Below are 17,829 nucleotides of genomic sequence, written 5' to 3'. Positions count from 1 at the left end.
GCTGGCGCTGAGGACGTCGTGCAGAGAAGCTCACTGTCCACAGTCTGGAGCAGCTAAGACAAGGAGGGAGTGAGTGTGTGTGTGTGTGTGTGTGTGTTTGTGTGTTTGTAATGCACATGCAGTGCTACACTCTGATTGGATAACCACAAACAACAGCAACATTGATGCTCACTCTCTCTCTCTCTCACTCAATCTCTAAATCTCTCCCTCCCTCTCTCTCTCTCTCTCTCTCTCTCTCTGTCTTCCATTCTCTGTCTCTCCCTCTTNNNGAAAGTGGGCTCGGTTGTGTGTCCGTGTGAACTTTGTTCCGCCCCTTCCAACTTCTTCTGCCAGTTTAAAGAAAGTTTCCCACAATGTTTGGTTAATAAAAAAAAAGAACAACATGAACAACATGATTAGTTGTCACTGGATCACTGCACTGGGCTGAATAGAATGTAAATGTACAGCTGCACTGTCAAAAATAAATCAATTTTTAAAATAATAAAACAACAACATAACCATCAACTGCACTCTGGTTTATATTTTTTACAGTCAGCTACTTTGTTAAATGTTACAGTGCAGTACTGTTGCTGTACATTTTTGCAGATGTATTTTTCACTTTAAAAATGTAGCATAGCAACTTTTTTTGTTTTATAGTGTAATCAAGTTTCTGAACATTAACTGTGTTTTCTTTCTTACTGTAATTTAGTTGTTGAATGTTGACACTGTTATTGAGTCGCTGTACATTTTGGCCATCAGCAGCTGTATTTTTTACTCAGTTTTACTAACTTTATAATGCAGTCGAACAGCTATGCGTTCTGTTTTTACAGTGTTTTATGGCAGCTTTACCTTTAACAACAAAGTCCAGCAATTCTTTGTGTTCAAATTTAACCACCAACTGAACCCAAATAACCAGAGTTCTTAAGTACAATTCCTCACAGTTGTACAGAGTTTAGTTCATACTCACTTCAATCCACTAGATGACGGTGCTGTACATACAAGCTGTTTATTGAGCCAGCATTCGAGGATAGACAGTGGTCGCGGAGTTCTGACGTCATCAGCTAACGCCCGTGTATACACACACGCTGAAATGAGTGCATTGCTGTTTGATTTCTTGGCAGTTCTTTCGTAGGAAAATGTCGGTTTTTCACGACGAAATCGAGATCGAAGACTTTGAATATGACGAGGACTCAGAGACATTCTACTTCCCATGTCCCTGCGGAGACAGATTCGCCATCACAAAGGTACAGCTGACAGTCAGACCTACAGTTGTCTGACTTTAAACCCATTTTCATTGGAAAAGTTATGGTAAATTTAGTGGTGGATTTACAGTCTACAGTATATATAAACATAATTACATTTTATAATTACAAGTCGAATTCGTTTTACGATAAACTAAACGCATTACGTAAGAGAAACTATCTTTAGTCTGCTTCGGTAGCAGACTAAAGATAGTTTCTCTTACTGACAAATGTCTGTTAATATAGAGTTTACAAATTAACGCCCCCTTTCGACCTTATTTCATAGTGGGATAGTAAAGAATCTTACGTTTGTTTTTTGTTTTTGATGCAGGAGGATCTGGAGAATGGAGAGGATGTGGCCACGTGTCCCAGCTGTTCTCTGATTGTCAAAGTAATTTATGATCAGGTCAGTAAACGCATCATTTCTGTCACTGGCATTTAACAGCTTCATTTTATGTATCATTGCCAATTCTCCCGTTTCAGGACCTGTTCATGTCTGGAGAAGTGGTGGAGGCTCCATCATTGACGGAGACCAAGCTGGAAGTGGCCCAGTCCTGATCCTCAACTGATTTATGCCTGCAGACACTTTAACATTTAAAGCTGCTCTTATTTTGAAGAAGCAGTTAATGGACACAAGGACTTCCTTTATTGTAATGCAGTGTCAGTCAAGATGACGCTGCAACATGGAAAAAATGATTTTTAGGTTTTAACATTTACTCAATTTTATTTTCATCACATTTTATCTTTTACAACTAAAATTAAAACAGCTTTGACCTCAGTGTGGTGCTGTTCAGTCACAGTAACTCAGTAACACTATTTCATATCATTTAAAACCAATCAGTTACTCTTGAATTTGGAGTAATTGTAACATCTAAGAAACAGTAGCTCTGTCCTCTCGACTACATCCTGTCTCCCTGTAGATTTGTCCGATCACTTCCTGTCCTCCGCCACCTGGAGGACAATATTGGCAGCATCCTTGGCCTCCTGCAGCAGTGAAGATGCTCTTTGCCGTGTCTGTGTTTTAAGAGTAATATAAAACATGAAGTCATCATAATCACATTCTGACACACAATTTGGTACTGAAAACTCCCAAACTCACTTTGGCTGCAAACGCCTCATCACTCACATCCTTAACATTAATCATGACATTATAGTATGCGCCAAAAACTGCAGTTTCCAAAGCTTTGGCTGCCACCTAGAGGCCAGGAGGAGAAACACGTCGGTGTCAAGTCATGGCAACATACACTGTATGTATGAGCCTGTATGTATGTGTTTCCCTGGTCTGGTGTCGCACCTGAGCATCTGATTTACAGGCTACATTTCCATATTCAGTCAGTTCTTTGAGCGGACTCCAGAGGGCGCTGATCTTCTCGGCCAGCCCTAATGGGACACCTACAGCCTGCTGTAAGGCCTCCTGAAGTGCAGAGTCTCGCCTGATCTCAAACAAACATTTAAATTATTTCAGTGATAACCACAAAACCACACAAAAAGTTGCACAAACCTCTGAATCTCCTCTGTTGTTGTCTTTGGCATCTTTAGCGCCATCTACACAATGGATTAAGACATTAGAAAAAATGATTAGAAAAGTATTTTCTATTTTATAAACTAGGACTTGAGTAATACTTTATTGGCCAACTGTGGATGTCAAACCAGATGAAAAAAGTTCTGTTTGCTCCAGCTCTGCTAACATGGAGCAGTGTTTTTTTTCTTGCCCATCGTCGACACTGTGCTCACCATGTATCCATTAAAGGCGTTAGCATCAGCGTCCACAACATCTAGCAGCTCGTTCACGGCCTGGTGGAATGGTGGGATCAGACGCCTCATGACACTGTCCACCTTCTCAAACTGCTTTTTTCCATATGTCATCTGACCCACCATAGAGCCAAGTGCTGCCCCCTACAGGATACAAGAAAAATGTGTCCCACAGACATTAGATCGTTAGACAAAGAAGTCTAATTCCGTGAAGATTTTGTCAGAAACAGACCAAAGCAGCAACAGCAGCAGAGACAGATCCTCCACCAGGGGCCGCCGTTCGAGCGCCCACGCTCTTGACAAAGTCTTTAACAGAAAGCGACACCAGACGCGGTTCTTCCTGTGATTGTGTCACCATGTACCTGCACAACACAAATATAGATTTGAACTGAAACAGATTTGAGCTAAAATTTAAACAAATCTCTTAAATGGTTCCAAATGGTTAACTTACTTATCTGGCATTTATTGGCTAATGTTTTAGCCTTTTTCTGATTAATATTGAGCTACTTCTGGACTAACCATTAGTTCTTTTGGCTGTTTAGCTGTTCTGGCTAACACAATTATCAATTATCATCATTATTTGATTATTTTTAAGCTAACATAGATACAGTCCAGGCCGTCATACTATTTCAAACTAAAACAAAGACTTAGTTCTGGATCTGGATCTTAGTTGGAAACCAGAAGCACTCACTCTATGATTCTCTCTCTGGGTTTGAAGGGAGCCAGTGAGTCCAGGCCCAGTTTGCTAATTACCTGACCACATGAATGAAACAAACAAACAAACAAACACAAAGATAACAAAATACAAACATCAACTTCATCCTGTGAGTCTATCGAACATGTGACAATGTTACTGCTCCATTGAATGTTAGCATGGCTAAATCAGCTGACCAAGCGGATCTTATGCTCTTCCTCCAGGATGAACAGCTTATCTCGGCTAATGTAGAAATCGGCACAGTCCAAAAGGGCTTTTAATGGGACCAGTCCCACGATTTGAGACCCAACCACAGGAAGATTCAGCCCCTGAAAACCAAACAAACACTTACTTTACTGAGACAAAGACTAATTTAACGGTTTTTCTGGTAACAGTGCTGGGGAAACTCTTCTGCCTGAGCTAATGCTAGGCTAACTCACCTCTGCTGTTCTGCAGACTTCTTCATACACAGCAGAGACGGGCGTCACCTCATAGTCTAAGATGTTGGTAGAGACCTGAGCCAGATGGGCCTCGTCCAGGTACCAGCCCAGACCCTGGACCTTCTGGAGTCGTCCAGGCTGAGGACACAGAAAATACATCACTTTAGTCTGGTGCTTTGGTACAGTTAGTCCAGTCAGGTTGGTGTAGTTCAGTTAGACAAACTGGACTGGATCTCTCTTTCCACACACCTGTTCCCTCCCACGACCCTGCTCTCTGATGTCTAGAGCGATGCGGTGTGCCTGTTCCTTGGTACTGATCAGATTCACATTGTAAGCAATCAGGAACTTACGAGCCCCGGTTACTGTGGCACCCCATGATGGGACAAAGGTGGCAGGGCCAAAGTCTGGGGCCCACTCTTCATGTTTCAACTGGGTCACACACAGATGGGATAATAAGAATGAGCAGTTTCGATGTGAACACATGAATAATCAGACCCAAGGTACCGTTATCTGAACTGAACAACACCTTTTCTGGTAGAGCTTCATACTCTCCGACCCGGATTGCTGGCAGACTCCGTCTCTTCTCCTGACGAGCAGCTTCTCCATAAAGATAAACTGACGACAGGAGTGTAACTGAGTTAGACAGGCTCAGATTGAAACTATAAACTGGAGTTAAAACCTGGTGTGGTCCTACTGGGGACATGCAGCATGTCTGCCAGTCTCTGTCCAAACTGGGTAGCACAGCGGACGCAGTCCTCCATGGACACATTTTGAACAGGGATGAAGGGACAGACATCCATCGCCCCGTTTCGAGGATGTTCACCTAAAAAACACGACGGCTCACGTGACTGAAGTGTCCCTCAGTTTTGGTCTGGGGTGAATATTCTGGCCCCGCCCCCTCACCTGAGTGATGCCTCATGTCGATGAGGCTGAAGGCGGTACGTGCAGCACTGAGCGCCCCCTCCACCACAGCCTCAGGAGAACCGACGAAGGTGAAGACGGTCCTGTTGGTGGAGGAGCCCGGGTCTACATCTAGAAGACTGCAGCCGACGGTCTGGGAGATGGACTTGGAGATGGCATCGATCACCTGAGCCGGCGTACCAAAAGTAAAGAGAGCGTGAGAGAGGGAGGGAGGGAGGGAGGGAGAGAGGGAGAGAGAAGGGCAGTTCAAAGGTCAACAGTTAAACCTTAAACTGATCTGGAGAAAAGTATGGACTTTGGACTAGAAAACTGTCTGGCTGAGCTGTGTAAACAGTCACAGAGTTTCAGAATTAGAAAAAATATATAAATATGTAAACATCAGTCATCTATTATCTCACCAACACAGTAAATATAAACTGTTGTAATAGTTGCTTTGCAAAAAAATCAGTTTCTAATTATATTCATTCTGAACCTTTTCATCCTTAACCTTTAATATACATCATATTTTTATAATCAGATTAAATATATTCTCTTTTATAGATTAACATATTATATAAACCAGTGTATGATCAGAGGTCAAATATATATTTTTCATTTATTTATTGTGGTTAATAATAAAGATGAACAGTTCAATAATCAGATTAAATATCATCTCTTTAGAGCGGCTACAATAATAATAATAATCTGATTGTGTGTAATCTCGTCGGACGTACCTCCTGGTTTCTCCCTTCAGAGAAGTTTGGAACACACTCCACCAGTTGAGCCATGCTGTTGAAAATCAAACCCACTGATCCACAGTGTGACAGTCAGATTAGCAGAATAAAGAGTGAACAATCAAATCACGTGTTTGGATTCGTTTCTTTCTTCAATGAAGTTTGAAATTCACTCCATCTGAGTCGTGCCGTTCGACGATCTCACCTTTGAGCTCATGCTCCGCCCCTTGACCGCTCAGTCATGAACTCTGACTCCGCCTCCTGTTTGGTCCAACTGACATCATCAACAAGGGCCAAAGGATAAATCAACAGCTGCTGTTGTTGTGGAAGGTCAAAGGTCAGGGTAGCGTGAGACTAGACTGGTCAAATTTTAACTGGTCAGTGACTGGTCTGCTCAGTTTACCGTCAGTCGCTGAGAGACACTTTTAGAGTGCAGAGCAAAAGATTCACAGATTCTTCCAAATCACTAATCCACTGTTGAATGTTTCATCTATTGTACACCTGATATGTTCAAGGCGAATGTTTAATTTCATCTAAACTCCTTTTTCCTAATCTGAACTTGTTTATTTTTAAAGTTTCTAATTTGAACTGAACACGTCTAATGTTCGAGTCAAATCTAAACATTTTTTAAAAATAAAACTGAACACTTTGAATCTGTATAAATAGTATAAAGTGAAATATCAAATCTGAACATGTCACATCTGTTGGTAACCAACCGAAATATTTCTAATTTGGACCATTTTAAACAGTGATCTTTTCATTAAAAGCAGAATCAATGAACCCTTTGTGGGTTTTTTTTTTGTTTTTGTTTTTTACAGTTGTTGACAGATTTAAAACCCTTTTTTTCTCAGTTGAGACCATAAACAAGAATACACTTCAGGTCTGAAGTCATTAAACTGACCACATGTTTGTTGAACACTGGCTGTGTTCTTTACGAGGGGCTGACGCTCAATAAAACACTTCACTAAACTCAGCTGCAGCTCCTGATGAGCCAATCACAGCTACTGTCCTCACTGATACCTCCAGCTCAACTGTATTATTTGGTCATTTAACTGTTTGAAACCCTGTGGTTAGATTGAGCTCAGTGACACACGGTGTCCACAGGAGGCAGCGGTGGACCGTCGGCTCATTAGTCTCTTAGAGCTGGGTTTGTTTTTATCTGTGCGGAGAATAAACGGTTTACTATTATCAACATGTTCATGGTGATTGTGGGCTGATCAGAAAGGCTCTGACTGCATCAGCACAGAACAGGGTCTGCAGAGAGACGATGTTCCTGGTTCTGCTCCACAGACCTGGACCACAGAATAAAAACACTGAGTACCTCCAGAACAGAAATAGCATGTTAGCTCAGCTCAGTACATGGAATTCAGAACCCTGGACTTGGCAGTCCGTGTTAAAGTCCTCAAAAGGAGAGGAGACTGTTCAGGAGGTCCATCGGTGGATCAGAACCAACCGTCATCCTGGAGAACCTCGGGACAAGAATCTGGTTTTTTTCTGTTATATAATCCATCCTGAAGTGACCCACAGCTGCAGGGTGGTGTGTTTCCTCTGTGGGGGTACACAGGCGGGGCAGGTGGAGTCTGTAGGCCATTAGAACGCTGAAGGATCTGCAGAGACTCTGAACAGAACCAGATGTGGCGCTCCAGTGTGTGGTTTGATGACTTTATGAGTCCTGGGCCGGGGGTTTCCCTGAACACAGCCTGGATTTGTGACATGACGTGAAACTGGTACTGAGTTAGTACCGGCTGCTCCCAAAGGTCCACATACATTTCAGGACATCGTGTTCTTCTGTTTGGTGGAGGCAGCGGTGAACCTCCCTCCAAATTAAATCACACTTTCTTCAGTCTGGTGTCAGAGGGTTAGCTAGAAAACTGCCACAAACCCTTCGATCTCTCCTTAGTTTTCCTTTCAACTCGGACAAATGTGAGTGGGCGGAGGCCGCTGAAGACAAATTATCTAATTTTGCAAAGAGACCAGAACAGAGCACTTTGGTTTTTGTTCTCATCTAGTTTTTCCTTCTGATCTTCGCCTCCCACCCAGATTGAAATCAGCCCAGTAGGAAATAGAATCCTGCTGACAGCCTCACTTTCTGCTCAAACAATCAACCTTCCTCTGGCACTGCTCCGGGTTTGTTGGAGTAATCAGAGTCCTGGCTCTGCTGGGCCCCACGCTGGGTTTTGGACCAGCCCCTTGTGGCAGACCGAGGGGGTGCGGGGGGCAAGCTCTGAGCTGATGAAGCGATGTTGTTTTGGTTCAGGTTCAGACTTTTGTTTGAGACTTGTAGGAAAGTCTCCATGAGAGCGAATGGTGGAACAGATGAAACCAACGTGTGGAATTTTCAAACACAGACTTTTGATGTCACAGTGTGTTGCAGCAGATTAATTCACTAACTCTTTACAAAAAGAAATGTGGGGGGCGTGGCCTGCTGTGAATCCCTAACTGTGTCAATAAGGACAATACGTAGTTTGACATTAAAATTAAACCCAGAGTGAGGATTTATTCGCTGGTCCACAGCAGCCACAGAAATGAAGCACTCAGGGGACAGGGCCCAGGTGAAACGTTTAATAATAAAGTCCAAAACTAAGACCAGACTGGAAATCCAACAGAAAACTGAACTGAGTCTAAACTCTAAACTCAGATAAAACTGACCTGGAATTCCTTAACACGGAGAACAGCAAAACCCAAGCAGAACGACGACGACGACCGAGCAGAGACAGAGGAACACGGGGACCAGCTGAGAGGAGTGACACTGACGAACTAGGAAGCACCAGACACAGGTGAGTGAGTGAAGGACAGACCTGAGGCTGTCATTGGTTCATGGGTTACCCTGCGATAAGAGCCAATCAGAGCAGACTTTCTGATCAGATCAGAGAAGTGATTGTGCAGTGGAGAATTACCCAAGTTCACTTAATTGGTCTGAAAAAATATTATTTATATATTGCATTGTTTTTCATAGTTTGTCACTGTGTGGCAATTAATACTCATCCTCTAGGTGGCAGCAAATGGTTATGAAAATTAACTTGAAGAAGATCTTTGTGAGTGTCTTTCTTCAATTCCTGCCAGTATATCAGTGTTGTCTTCAACTAAACATGTCCAGATTTTAGTGAATTGTGAGTATAATTAAACTAGAAGGTTATTATATTTGATCACATATACCTTTTTTGTCTCATTTTTGTTTTGTTGTGGGCCATGGGGTCTTCCTCATGAAAAATATGTGCTGTCGCACAAAAACAGTTGGGGAAGGTATAAAGTTAAAAGAACTCCAGTCTGAGTAATCGCACACTTCTATGACAGCAGCAGCCTCTGAAGGTGAAGGACCAGAAACATGTACTACAGTATATACAGTACAAACAGTTCAATAAGCAAATGTTTAAAAATAAACCATGGCAGGGAAATTGTACTGATTTGTGGGGTTGTTTTGGGTTTTTTTGGAGGGCGGCAATAAGAGTGTGTGTGAGTGTGTGTGAGTGTGTGTTCTCCTTGAGAAACAGAAGTATCTTTTGTTCCTGTAAAAACCTGGACCTGGAACATATGTTGAAACACTTGCTGCTCACCAAGGCCGACACGTCGTTCCAGGAATGTGGCTGTGTCCCTGAGACCAACACTTCAGCAGCAGACAGAGGAGTTCAGACACGAGCAGGTCCAGCCTTCAAGGACCATTAAATCTGGGCCTGGATTCAGGTTCAGGTGTTTCCTGGATGATGTAAGTGGGATTGGAGGTTTTCAGCTGAAGGACAGGTGTTTTCACAGCTTTCTCTACACGTGCACAGTCTCTGGTGGTTGGGGAAAAGGTTTGAACATCCACCAAGAAGAACCAGGATCCTTCAGATGTGATTCATCATCTCTGACAGCAGCTCTGACAGATGATTAATGTCTTAATGGTATAAGCACCTGGTTAGCACCATGTTAGTAATGTTAGCACTGAGCTAGCATCATTCTCATGTCTTTATGAAACCGATGTTTCATTAGAACTAGAGGAACGACAACAAACATTAGATTCCATTTCAACCGTCTCGTCTGGTCTCTGTACGTGGTTCTGTACGTGGTTCTGTACGTGGTTCTGTACATGGTTCTGTATAATTTGTTCATGTATGACAGGCAAAACAATTAAATACTCTTAAAACTAAAAAGAATAATCAGTGCTGTTGAAGAAGATCTTTGTGCGTGTCTTTCTTCAATTCCTGCCAGTATGTCAGAATTGTCTTCAACTAAACAGGCCAAGATTTTAGTGAATTGTGTACCAGTAATTATTTGAAATGATTCATTTATTTTTCATATAATGCACACACAATTAAACAGACACAGAAAAACACATTTATTACAGAAAACATTAATACTAATGATGTAGTTTTAAAAGTACCACATCTGCTGGGGGCTACATCTGGACTAAAGCCTGAACTAAAGACTAACATCAGACCAGACATTCTGGAAAGAGAGGGAAAGAAAAACGTGTGGGACCAGAAGGACAAAACCCCTAAGACAAAGGGGCTACCACAACTTGGACCACATTTTAGATATTCAAAGACAGGACCAGAAGACTAGAGTCAGACCAGAAGGAATTATCTGGCAAGAGGTAAGACAACAGAAATGGAGTGAACATAACACTCCAGATTGGCCAGATAAATGTCCCACAGTCTAGATCCCAAACATGGTCCAGAAAGTAGGCCAACAGAGGGCTAGCTGATCTTAAACTTGGCTGTATCATTAAATAGCTAATGATAAAAATCTGCTTCCAAAAAAAATTCTGTTTCATATCTGTGCAAAACGCAAGTTTGATTGTGCGTGAGGTTGAGGACAGAGCAGGCAACACCATCCATCCCACAGGGGGCAACAACGAGAGTAGACTGACAACAACTCTACTTTTAGAATCCAATTAAAATGATTACATTAGATTCTGTTCACCAAAATACATTTTGTCGCAGTCCCAGGGTCACCTTTTTTTTTTACAGGTAACAAGTAAATGTGCTGCCCCCTTGGTGGTGGCGAGTAACAGCGAGCGGCAGCTTCTATTTACATAAATGAAATGTTTGCTGCTGCCTTCGGCTGCACACAGGAATCATAACCTCAGTGTTCCTGAATGGAGTTTTCCATGTTTTTACAGCACGGTGTAAAAAAGGTGGAGCGTGTCTGTCACATTCCATCTGAAGACAGCGCTCCCTTCACCACTTCCCAGGAATCGGTATTCCGCACTCATACCAGGAGACATAGTTTGTGTGAGAGTGTCCTCCAATCTTTCCAAAGTGAACCGGTTCCTGGCGGACGGCGCGATAAAAACCTACAAGCAAATAAAGAAAAAAAATTAAGCAAATGAAAACCGGTTGTTCTCAGCGGTTCCGTTGCGTTGTTGCTGGTTCTGGTAAGATTCTCTAACCCAACAAACCTGGTCGAGACGGCAGCTGGTCAGTCTGGAGCTGTCGGCCCGTTTTTCCCTCCAAAAATGAGTCCACAAACTGACAGTGGTCTTCTCCAAAACCAGACTGGTCTCCAATGTTGTAGAATTTACCTGTGGACCAGAACACATCCAGGTGGGTCACATCACTGACATCACATGACCGGGAGGTGTTGGTGTCCAGGACTAACCGTTTAACGTGTCGCTTAAGTAAATCTTGTATCGGAGGGAGTTACACAGTTGGACTCCTACAAACTTCCGGTACCAGGTCCGTTTGATGTACTGTTTTCCATGACAGTCCGAGTACGAGTCGGTCTTAAAGGGGAACTGTGTCCAGATAGCGTCTTTTCCTAAGAGAACACGTCCATCATTAAACTAGTCTCTATAGCGGTACGAGGTCATGTGACTTGTGCCAAAAGAACCTACCAGAAGCATTTTCACTCACACGGGGGTCAGCTGACGAAACAGGAAACAGAAAATGACATCACTGCTCTTCGATTGGACAGCATCAACACAGGTGACGACTGAAATAATCCTTACCTGATTCAGTGTTGAAGGACACGGGCTGGCTAGCTGGCCCCGCCCCCAACTCATTCTTTGGCTTCACCTTAAACTCGTAACTTATCAAAAATAAATGGTGTTTTCACAGGTGAGTTCACAGAGGAGAAGACAAGCACACGTGTGTGTGTTTAAAATGAACCTCTCTGATTGGTCAGCTCACTCACCTACTCTCAGGTTTCAGGTTTTCCACAGCGGTGTGAGTCTGGTTGGTGGTGAGTATGGAAACCTTCTCGCCGTCGGGTCCTTTGGCCGTGGAGATGACTTCGTACTCTGACAGGGAACAACGGTGGATTTGAGGTCATTGTTTTTCACAAACCAAACTGTGATGGCAGCATACCAGTTGTGCTGTTGTCTGTTTTGTCCCAGTCCAGGATGACAAACGACGGACATCCTTCCACTGTAACCACCGTCAGGTTAGAGGGCGGGGCTTCAGGCAGAGCCGCTACATTAGCACTGCTGCTTTTGTCTTCGGGGAAGTAAGCAAGGGAGGAGGTGATGGAGCACGGCTCATCCGGTCGTTTTCCCGTCTGATATATGACATGAGGAGCTGGAGGAGAGAGGAGGTGCAGGTGAACAAACAAAGAACGGATCAGCAGCTGATTCTGGATCAGAGGCAGAGGTGTCCCTCACCGACGTAACGCTTCTTCCCTGAGGCGTCCAGGTCAGACGTGGGCTGGGACTGAAACAGTTCTGATTCCTCCCAGGTCTCCTGGTGTGGTGCTGATAGGAAAGGATTAATCAGAACATTGACTGTGAGGCAGCCAATAGGGTTGGGCAACTAAAAAGAAACATTTATGTTTATAAAAAAATCGCAAACTACTTTTCCTGGGATTAAAGCTGATTTTTTTAAAATATTACACACCGGGGGCACTAGTGGGCGTGGCATGACTTGTGCCTCTACTGGTAGGCGTGGTCACGGTGGTCTTCGGCTGCTGCTTAGTGGCTCTGGCGGCAGTGGGCGGGGCTTTAGGTTTGAGGACAGGAAACGAGTCCTTCAGTTTGAAGTTTGCCCCCGTCTCTGAAGCAAAAACAAACACGGCAAATAAACAAACAAACCCCAAACAATAAATAAATATAAGCAGCGGTTGATGATGTGACAGTAACCTGACTGTCCCAGTGTCTTCACCAGGTTCAGTTTCTTATTGAGGACCAGAGGACGAGCAGGAGAACCTGAGGAACCTTAGAACATTCACACAAGGACTAGTCAGGAACTGAACCAAAGACCTGAGTCCAACAGAGAGTAGTACATAAAACAGGAAGCAGTGGGTCATATGAAGGAGACACAACAAGAGACAAGGACTCATGACAGATGAGGCATGAAGAGACCAACTGTCCTACAGCAGGAGAGTTAACTGTTAGCCATTAGCAAGACGGTTAAGTCCTGGTGACGTCACCAGGACATTGCACAGACTCAAAACTTAGAACAAGGTGATGGACGTGGACAAACGAAAGGCAAATGGACAGATGGACATGTCCATGGGTGGATGGACAGATGGACATGACCACGAGTGGATGGACATGTCCATGGGTGGATGGACAGATGGACATGTCCACGAGTGGATGGACAGATGGACATGTCCATGGTGGATGGACAGATGAAGGACAGACAACCACTAAAGTTTGTTGCTGATGATGGAACGAACAAAAACTTTTTTTTTTTTACCAAGTCTTTGCTTCTGCCACGAGATGGGTCTGAGTGGGGACCCAGCGCCCCCTTGTGGATGTCCCTTTACTGCAGGGAGAGAAGTCACTGTTACATAGTCTGTGTGAGATACAGTACTGCAGAAGCAGAGCATCATGTCCAACACCAGTCTCTGAGAACTTTCCTGGAATAAAACCAGGTTTAGAACTCAAACAAAGTTCAAGTTCAGTTGTGTGTGTGTGTGTGTGTGTGGTAGTAGTAGTATTGTTGACTGCTTGGTCCCCTCAGTTCAAAAATCCCATCTGAACACTTGGATCTTATGATGCAGTCAGTCATGATGATGTCAGACTGACATCACTGCATCACATCAGGACTGCAACTGGATCAGGCAGGACCTGACAGGTGTGTTGGACAAAAGATGCATGTTAGACAGGAAGCTGGAGGAAGAATGAGGGGAGGGGGGGCTAAGGCAGGAAGTGAGGTCTGAGGTCCTGTGATTGGATGAAACATGTGAATGATACAGCCAATACTGCAAGAAAGGATGGAGAAAAAGGACAGGAGCCACAATCCAGAAAAACTGTTGGACAAAAAAGTAGATTTCTCCCTGAGGGAAACCAGACGTCAAAGTTGACCTCCATAGAAAATGGAGAGTGAAGGATCGCTGAGTGTTTGAATTAAGTTAGGCACATTTACAGCATCGGAGACAGAAAGGCTAGCAGGCATTAGCGCTCCTCCAGGAGGATACAGACATTTACAAACAAAACAGTTGATGGATGGAGAATACAGAAGAAGAGTTCTCACTGATCTGCAGTCAGTGTGGAGGGGGGTTCAAAGGTCAGATGAGCTGATTGATCTTGACCAACAGGTTTATACACAGCCAATCAGAGCAACGCCACTTTAATGAGTAAAGAAGGAGAAATAAAAACTAGATAGCTTGTCCATTGTGTAGCGGTTAGCATGCCTGCCTTGCACGTAAGGAGCAGAGAGTCCTGGGTTCAAATCCCAGAGAAAAACCATATTTCCCTAATGGCGCCCCCTGTGGCAGCATGTGTTGTTTGCAAAGACTCACACTGTAAATTTCCCCATTGTGATTTTCTGGCTTCAGCCCCGTGAACATGAGTGTGTAAGAGTGTGTATTTCACCTGTCAGAGTGTGCACTTTCCTCGGCGGAGGAAGATTCCTGGTGTGTGTTCTGTTGTGCAGAGCTGCAGAGAGGGAAATCCTGATTAAATAAACTGATACGATTAGGTAGATTGTCCATGAACGTGTCTGTGTGTCTCACCAAGACGAGGAGGGAAGACATCCTGAGGTCCAGAAGGATTCTTGAATTAAAAAAAAAGACATAAAGGAATAAAAGTAGTATTTGTCTTTTTGTTGTGTATCCGTATTGTGAATGTATTGGTGTGTTTGTTGTGATTGAGTCTCACCAGTGCGTTTAAGAGTCCAAATGTCTTGTGTGGTTTTTTATCTGTGAAGATAAAACAAGAGTCATAGTGAAAACAACAACAACAACAAAGCTATGACTAAAACAATTGATCGTTGGTAAAACTAAAGAATGGAGTGGTCAAATATATTTATATATTTCTGTGATCTCACCGTCAGTGTCGGTGCTGTGGATCAGGCTTTTACTCCAGGCGCCGCTCCGCTGACCCGTGTTCGACTGAACGCTGAACTCATAGGGAGTGTTGGGTTTCAGGTGGTCGATGACAGTGTCAGTGGTTGGACATGTACGATAGTTCCACTTCCTGTTCCTCTCCCGATACCTGACAGTGTAGAACCTGTGGCGGACGGACGACACCAATCCAAAGTTAGAAAAAGGCGACCGAAAATGTGAGGGTCAGTGAACGCCTCATGATGCTGACCCTTCCTCCAGACACTCCTTCATCACATTCCCTTCATATGACGTCTTCAGGGTGTTTCCCCAGGACAGAAGAACTGTTGTGGGAGTGACAGAACCGATGACCAGGTGCAGAGGCTCCTGCAGGTTCACTTTCCCTGAGGACATGAGCGAACAGGAAGTGTTGATTGAGGCTAACAGGAAGTGCTCGGAGGCTGACAGGAAGTGATGAGTGGTACCTTTGCAGTGTTTCTTTATGTTGTTGACTGGGATTGGCTGCACGGCTATGAGGTATTTAGGCTCCGCCTCTGAAACAAAAAAAATCACATTTCAACAGTCCAGCTTTTATATATATATATATAATATTTTTTCATTTATATTTATTCCATTAATGATTTGAAGAAATATTTTTACTGATGTGTCTTATTGTGTGTGTTTTCAAACCAAATCTTTTTTTAACTGTATCACTTAAAATATGTTTATGTATATGCAAATTCATTAATTTTACACAGCACTAAAATACTGCATTTAAAAATGTAGTGATAGAGTCAGTAGACGTCCCTGTACTGACTCTCAGGCTTCACTCTGACAAACTAAAGTCCACAGACCTCCGTCTTTATTCTAAGTCAGAGCCAGTGTCTCTGCTCTGACCCCTGAGCTGCAGTCAGATCCTCAATGAGAGCTCATGAGCTCCACCAACTCACGGTGATTGACAGTTGGCCTGAGGGAACACGTGATTAAAGAAAGACAGACTCCCGCTGAGTCCACATTAAACTGATCTGGATTTAATTTCACTTAATTCAATCTTCACATCAAAGAGCAGCCTCTCAAAACTCTGCACAGAACCAGAGTGAAGATTTCAAATGTTTGCAGATCAGAGCGAGAGAAAAAAAAAAAAATCAATTTCAGACCAAATGGTTAAATATAAAGTTATTCCTTAATAAAACAAGTCCAGAGTTTTAACCCTGAACAGGAGGTTCGTATGATTGGTTTGGGATTAGATTAGGAAAAGACAAATCTGAGTAATGTTGTTGACCTGGTTTGGTTTAGTTAAGACGGGTTAGGGTTAGTTTGAGTTCTCACTCACTCAGCTCGGTGCTGTAAGGTTCTCCATTCTCCGGTAGTTGGATGAACTGTTTGGAGAAAATGCTGCTGCCGTAGCCCAGGACGTAACCTTCCAGCTTCATGTCGGCATTTGGACGGAGAAACTTCATCATGACGGTGTCACCTGTGACGTTGATCCAGACTTTGATGTTTGGACGACGAACTGAAGACAAACAGACAAAAATAGAGAGTGCTGACTGGTTCTGGAGACCGGGAGATTGAACGTAACGTCAAAGACAAAGACGATTCATGACAAGCTCACAGTTGTTGAAGAAATACTAAAAAGTACTGAATACTTCTACAGAACTCTGAAGAGCAGTGGTGGGTTAAAACGATCTTCAAAGACGTCTGAAAAGTCCAGAACAGTACTAAGGAAGAAACCTCAGGTAATATTTGTACTAGAACTGCAGAGTAAGAACCTCAGTCAGAGAACAGAGTCCTGGTTGAACGTGTTCCCTGCAGCAGTTTGACACCTGAGGCTGTGCCTTTCATCAGAGCAGAACGTTTCAGAGTGAGAACAGGTTTACATCTTCACCGCTCCAAAAACAGAGAACCAAACATTCCACGTTCAAATAAAACCATCCAGCCCTGGTTCTGGTTGGATCGTTTTACCTAAAAAAAAAAAAAAAAAAAAAGCTGAAGTTTTACAACAGAGAAGGAAACAAAGAAAGTAAACACGTGAGAACATGTTGGCACAAACCTGAGGCACCATAGTAATAACTGAGTTCTGCACACAGCACGTAAAAACGTTCAAAAGTTCCACTAAGAACATGTGGGACTAAGAAAACTCTGGTGGACAATTAGGACATAAACGGTTGTCTGGAAAGACATTCAGGAGTTTGTACATTTCTTGTAAAACTAGAACAAGAAATGTAGAAAAATCTTTTGGATTTTTATGAAATCACAACAAAAATAAACGCAAATGTGGAACCAAAAAACAGCTGCATCTGTAACGTTCCTCAATAAACAAATATAAAAACTACAACAGTCCCAGATACCTGATGAAGATCGTGTTTCCTAACCTTCAAACTGGTGCAACTTCACACCACTTCTTTGGATTTAAACAACAAGAGCGTAAAAATAACAGTTTCATACAGTGGTAAAAAAAATAAAAATCTGGTTCCAAGTGCAAACTTCATCGGTTCCACATGTAAACAATAAAACTAAACAAGATGTCATCTAAGATATGAAACTAAACGTAGTTACACATTAAATGTTCAAAAACATTGAAAACATTTCATACAGAACATGTGAAACCATCTACAACACGTGTCAAACTCAAGGCCCGGGGGCCAAATGTGGCCCGCCAAGTCATTTTGTATGGTCCATGAGACCTTAAAAAAAAATCATTTAATAAAGTCCATGCAGCAGAGTTTCTGAACCTAAAGAATTAAAAGTTTTTTAATTACACACTAATGAACAATTTATTGAGTAAATTGAATAAATAATCAATTCCAGAAACATTTATTAAAACATTATGGAGTAGTTACATCTATACAGACTTCCATTTACAACCAGCCCTTCAGGGGGAACTGTACTGCTGATGCCCCCCCCGC

At 43.0% G+C, this 17,829-nt stretch overlaps 3 protein-coding genes across 5 annotated transcripts in view; 1 reads left to right on the top strand and 2 right to left on the bottom strand.

Moving 5' to 3' along the window:
- Positions 1-976: 976 nt before the first annotated feature.
- On the top strand, positions 977-1,998 carry dph3 (diphthamide biosynthesis 3). Its single transcript, XM_008325398.3, has 3 exons — positions 977-1,223; positions 1,552-1,626; positions 1,704-1,998. The coding sequence occupies exons 1-3, from the start codon at positions 1,116-1,118 to the stop codon at positions 1,776-1,778; spliced, it is 258 nt and encodes an 85-aa protein (XP_008323620.1). The 5' UTR covers positions 977-1,115; the 3' UTR covers positions 1,779-1,998.
- Positions 1,956-5,953, bottom strand: ftcd (formimidoyltransferase cyclodeaminase). The gene is made up of 14 exons (XM_025062431.1): positions 5,741-5,953; positions 5,010-5,193; positions 4,801-4,929; positions 4,633-4,721; positions 4,356-4,535; positions 4,107-4,244; positions 3,864-3,995; positions 3,664-3,725; positions 3,205-3,334; positions 2,955-3,116; positions 2,722-2,765; positions 2,515-2,653; positions 2,320-2,415; positions 1,956-2,234 (listed from the first exon to the last, which is right to left on the bottom strand). Exons 1-14 carry the CDS (start codon positions 5,792-5,794, stop codon positions 2,151-2,153), a joined length of 1,623 nt encoding a protein of 540 aa, XP_024918199.1. The 5' UTR covers positions 5,795-5,953; the 3' UTR covers positions 1,956-2,150.
- A 4,028-nt stretch (positions 5,954-9,981) lies between these two features.
- abi3bpb (ABI family, member 3 (NESH) binding protein b) overlaps positions 9,982-17,829 on the bottom strand; it is a 9,178-nt gene continuing 1,330 nt past the window's right edge. Inside the window, exons 2-19 of one of the 3 annotated variants that reach the window (XM_008325394.2) lie at positions 16,257-16,436; positions 15,409-15,477; positions 15,195-15,327; positions 14,929-15,110; positions 14,760-14,800; positions 14,615-14,654; positions 14,475-14,537; positions 13,354-13,422; positions 12,795-12,869; positions 12,553-12,708; positions 12,321-12,410; positions 12,028-12,237; positions 11,855-11,960; positions 11,670-11,749; positions 11,556-11,585; positions 11,321-11,479; positions 11,121-11,243; positions 9,983-11,015 (exon numbers count right to left, since the gene is read on the bottom strand). In XM_008325394.2, the coding sequence (XP_008323616.1) occupies positions 10,900-11,015; positions 11,121-11,243; positions 11,321-11,479; positions 11,556-11,585; positions 11,670-11,749; positions 11,855-11,960; positions 12,028-12,237; positions 12,321-12,410; positions 12,553-12,708; positions 12,795-12,869; positions 13,354-13,422; positions 14,475-14,537; positions 14,615-14,654; positions 14,760-14,800; positions 14,929-15,110; positions 15,195-15,327; positions 15,409-15,477; positions 16,257-16,436 (1,922 nt within the window). In that variant the 3' untranslated portion in view covers positions 9,983-10,899. Of the gene's footprint in view, positions 11,016-11,120; positions 11,244-11,320; positions 11,480-11,555; positions 11,586-11,669; positions 11,750-11,854; positions 11,961-12,027; positions 12,238-12,320; positions 12,411-12,552; positions 12,709-12,794; positions 12,870-13,353; positions 13,423-14,474; positions 14,538-14,614; positions 14,655-14,759; positions 14,801-14,928; positions 15,111-15,194; positions 15,478-16,256; positions 16,437-17,829 lie in introns of all 3 variants that reach the window. The other 2 variants (XM_025062422.1, XM_025062423.1) reach the window with 2 other exon arrangements.

Source organism: Cynoglossus semilaevis, chromosome 14, assembly GCF_000523025.1.
Source record: "Cynoglossus semilaevis isolate Cse_v1.0 chromosome 14, Cse_v1.0, whole genome shotgun sequence".
NCBI classification, from domain to species: domain Eukaryota; kingdom Metazoa; phylum Chordata; class Actinopteri; order Pleuronectiformes; family Cynoglossidae; genus Cynoglossus; species Cynoglossus semilaevis.
Note: the sequence above shows the minus strand (reverse complement) of the source record. Positions and strands in the feature narration are given on the sequence as shown.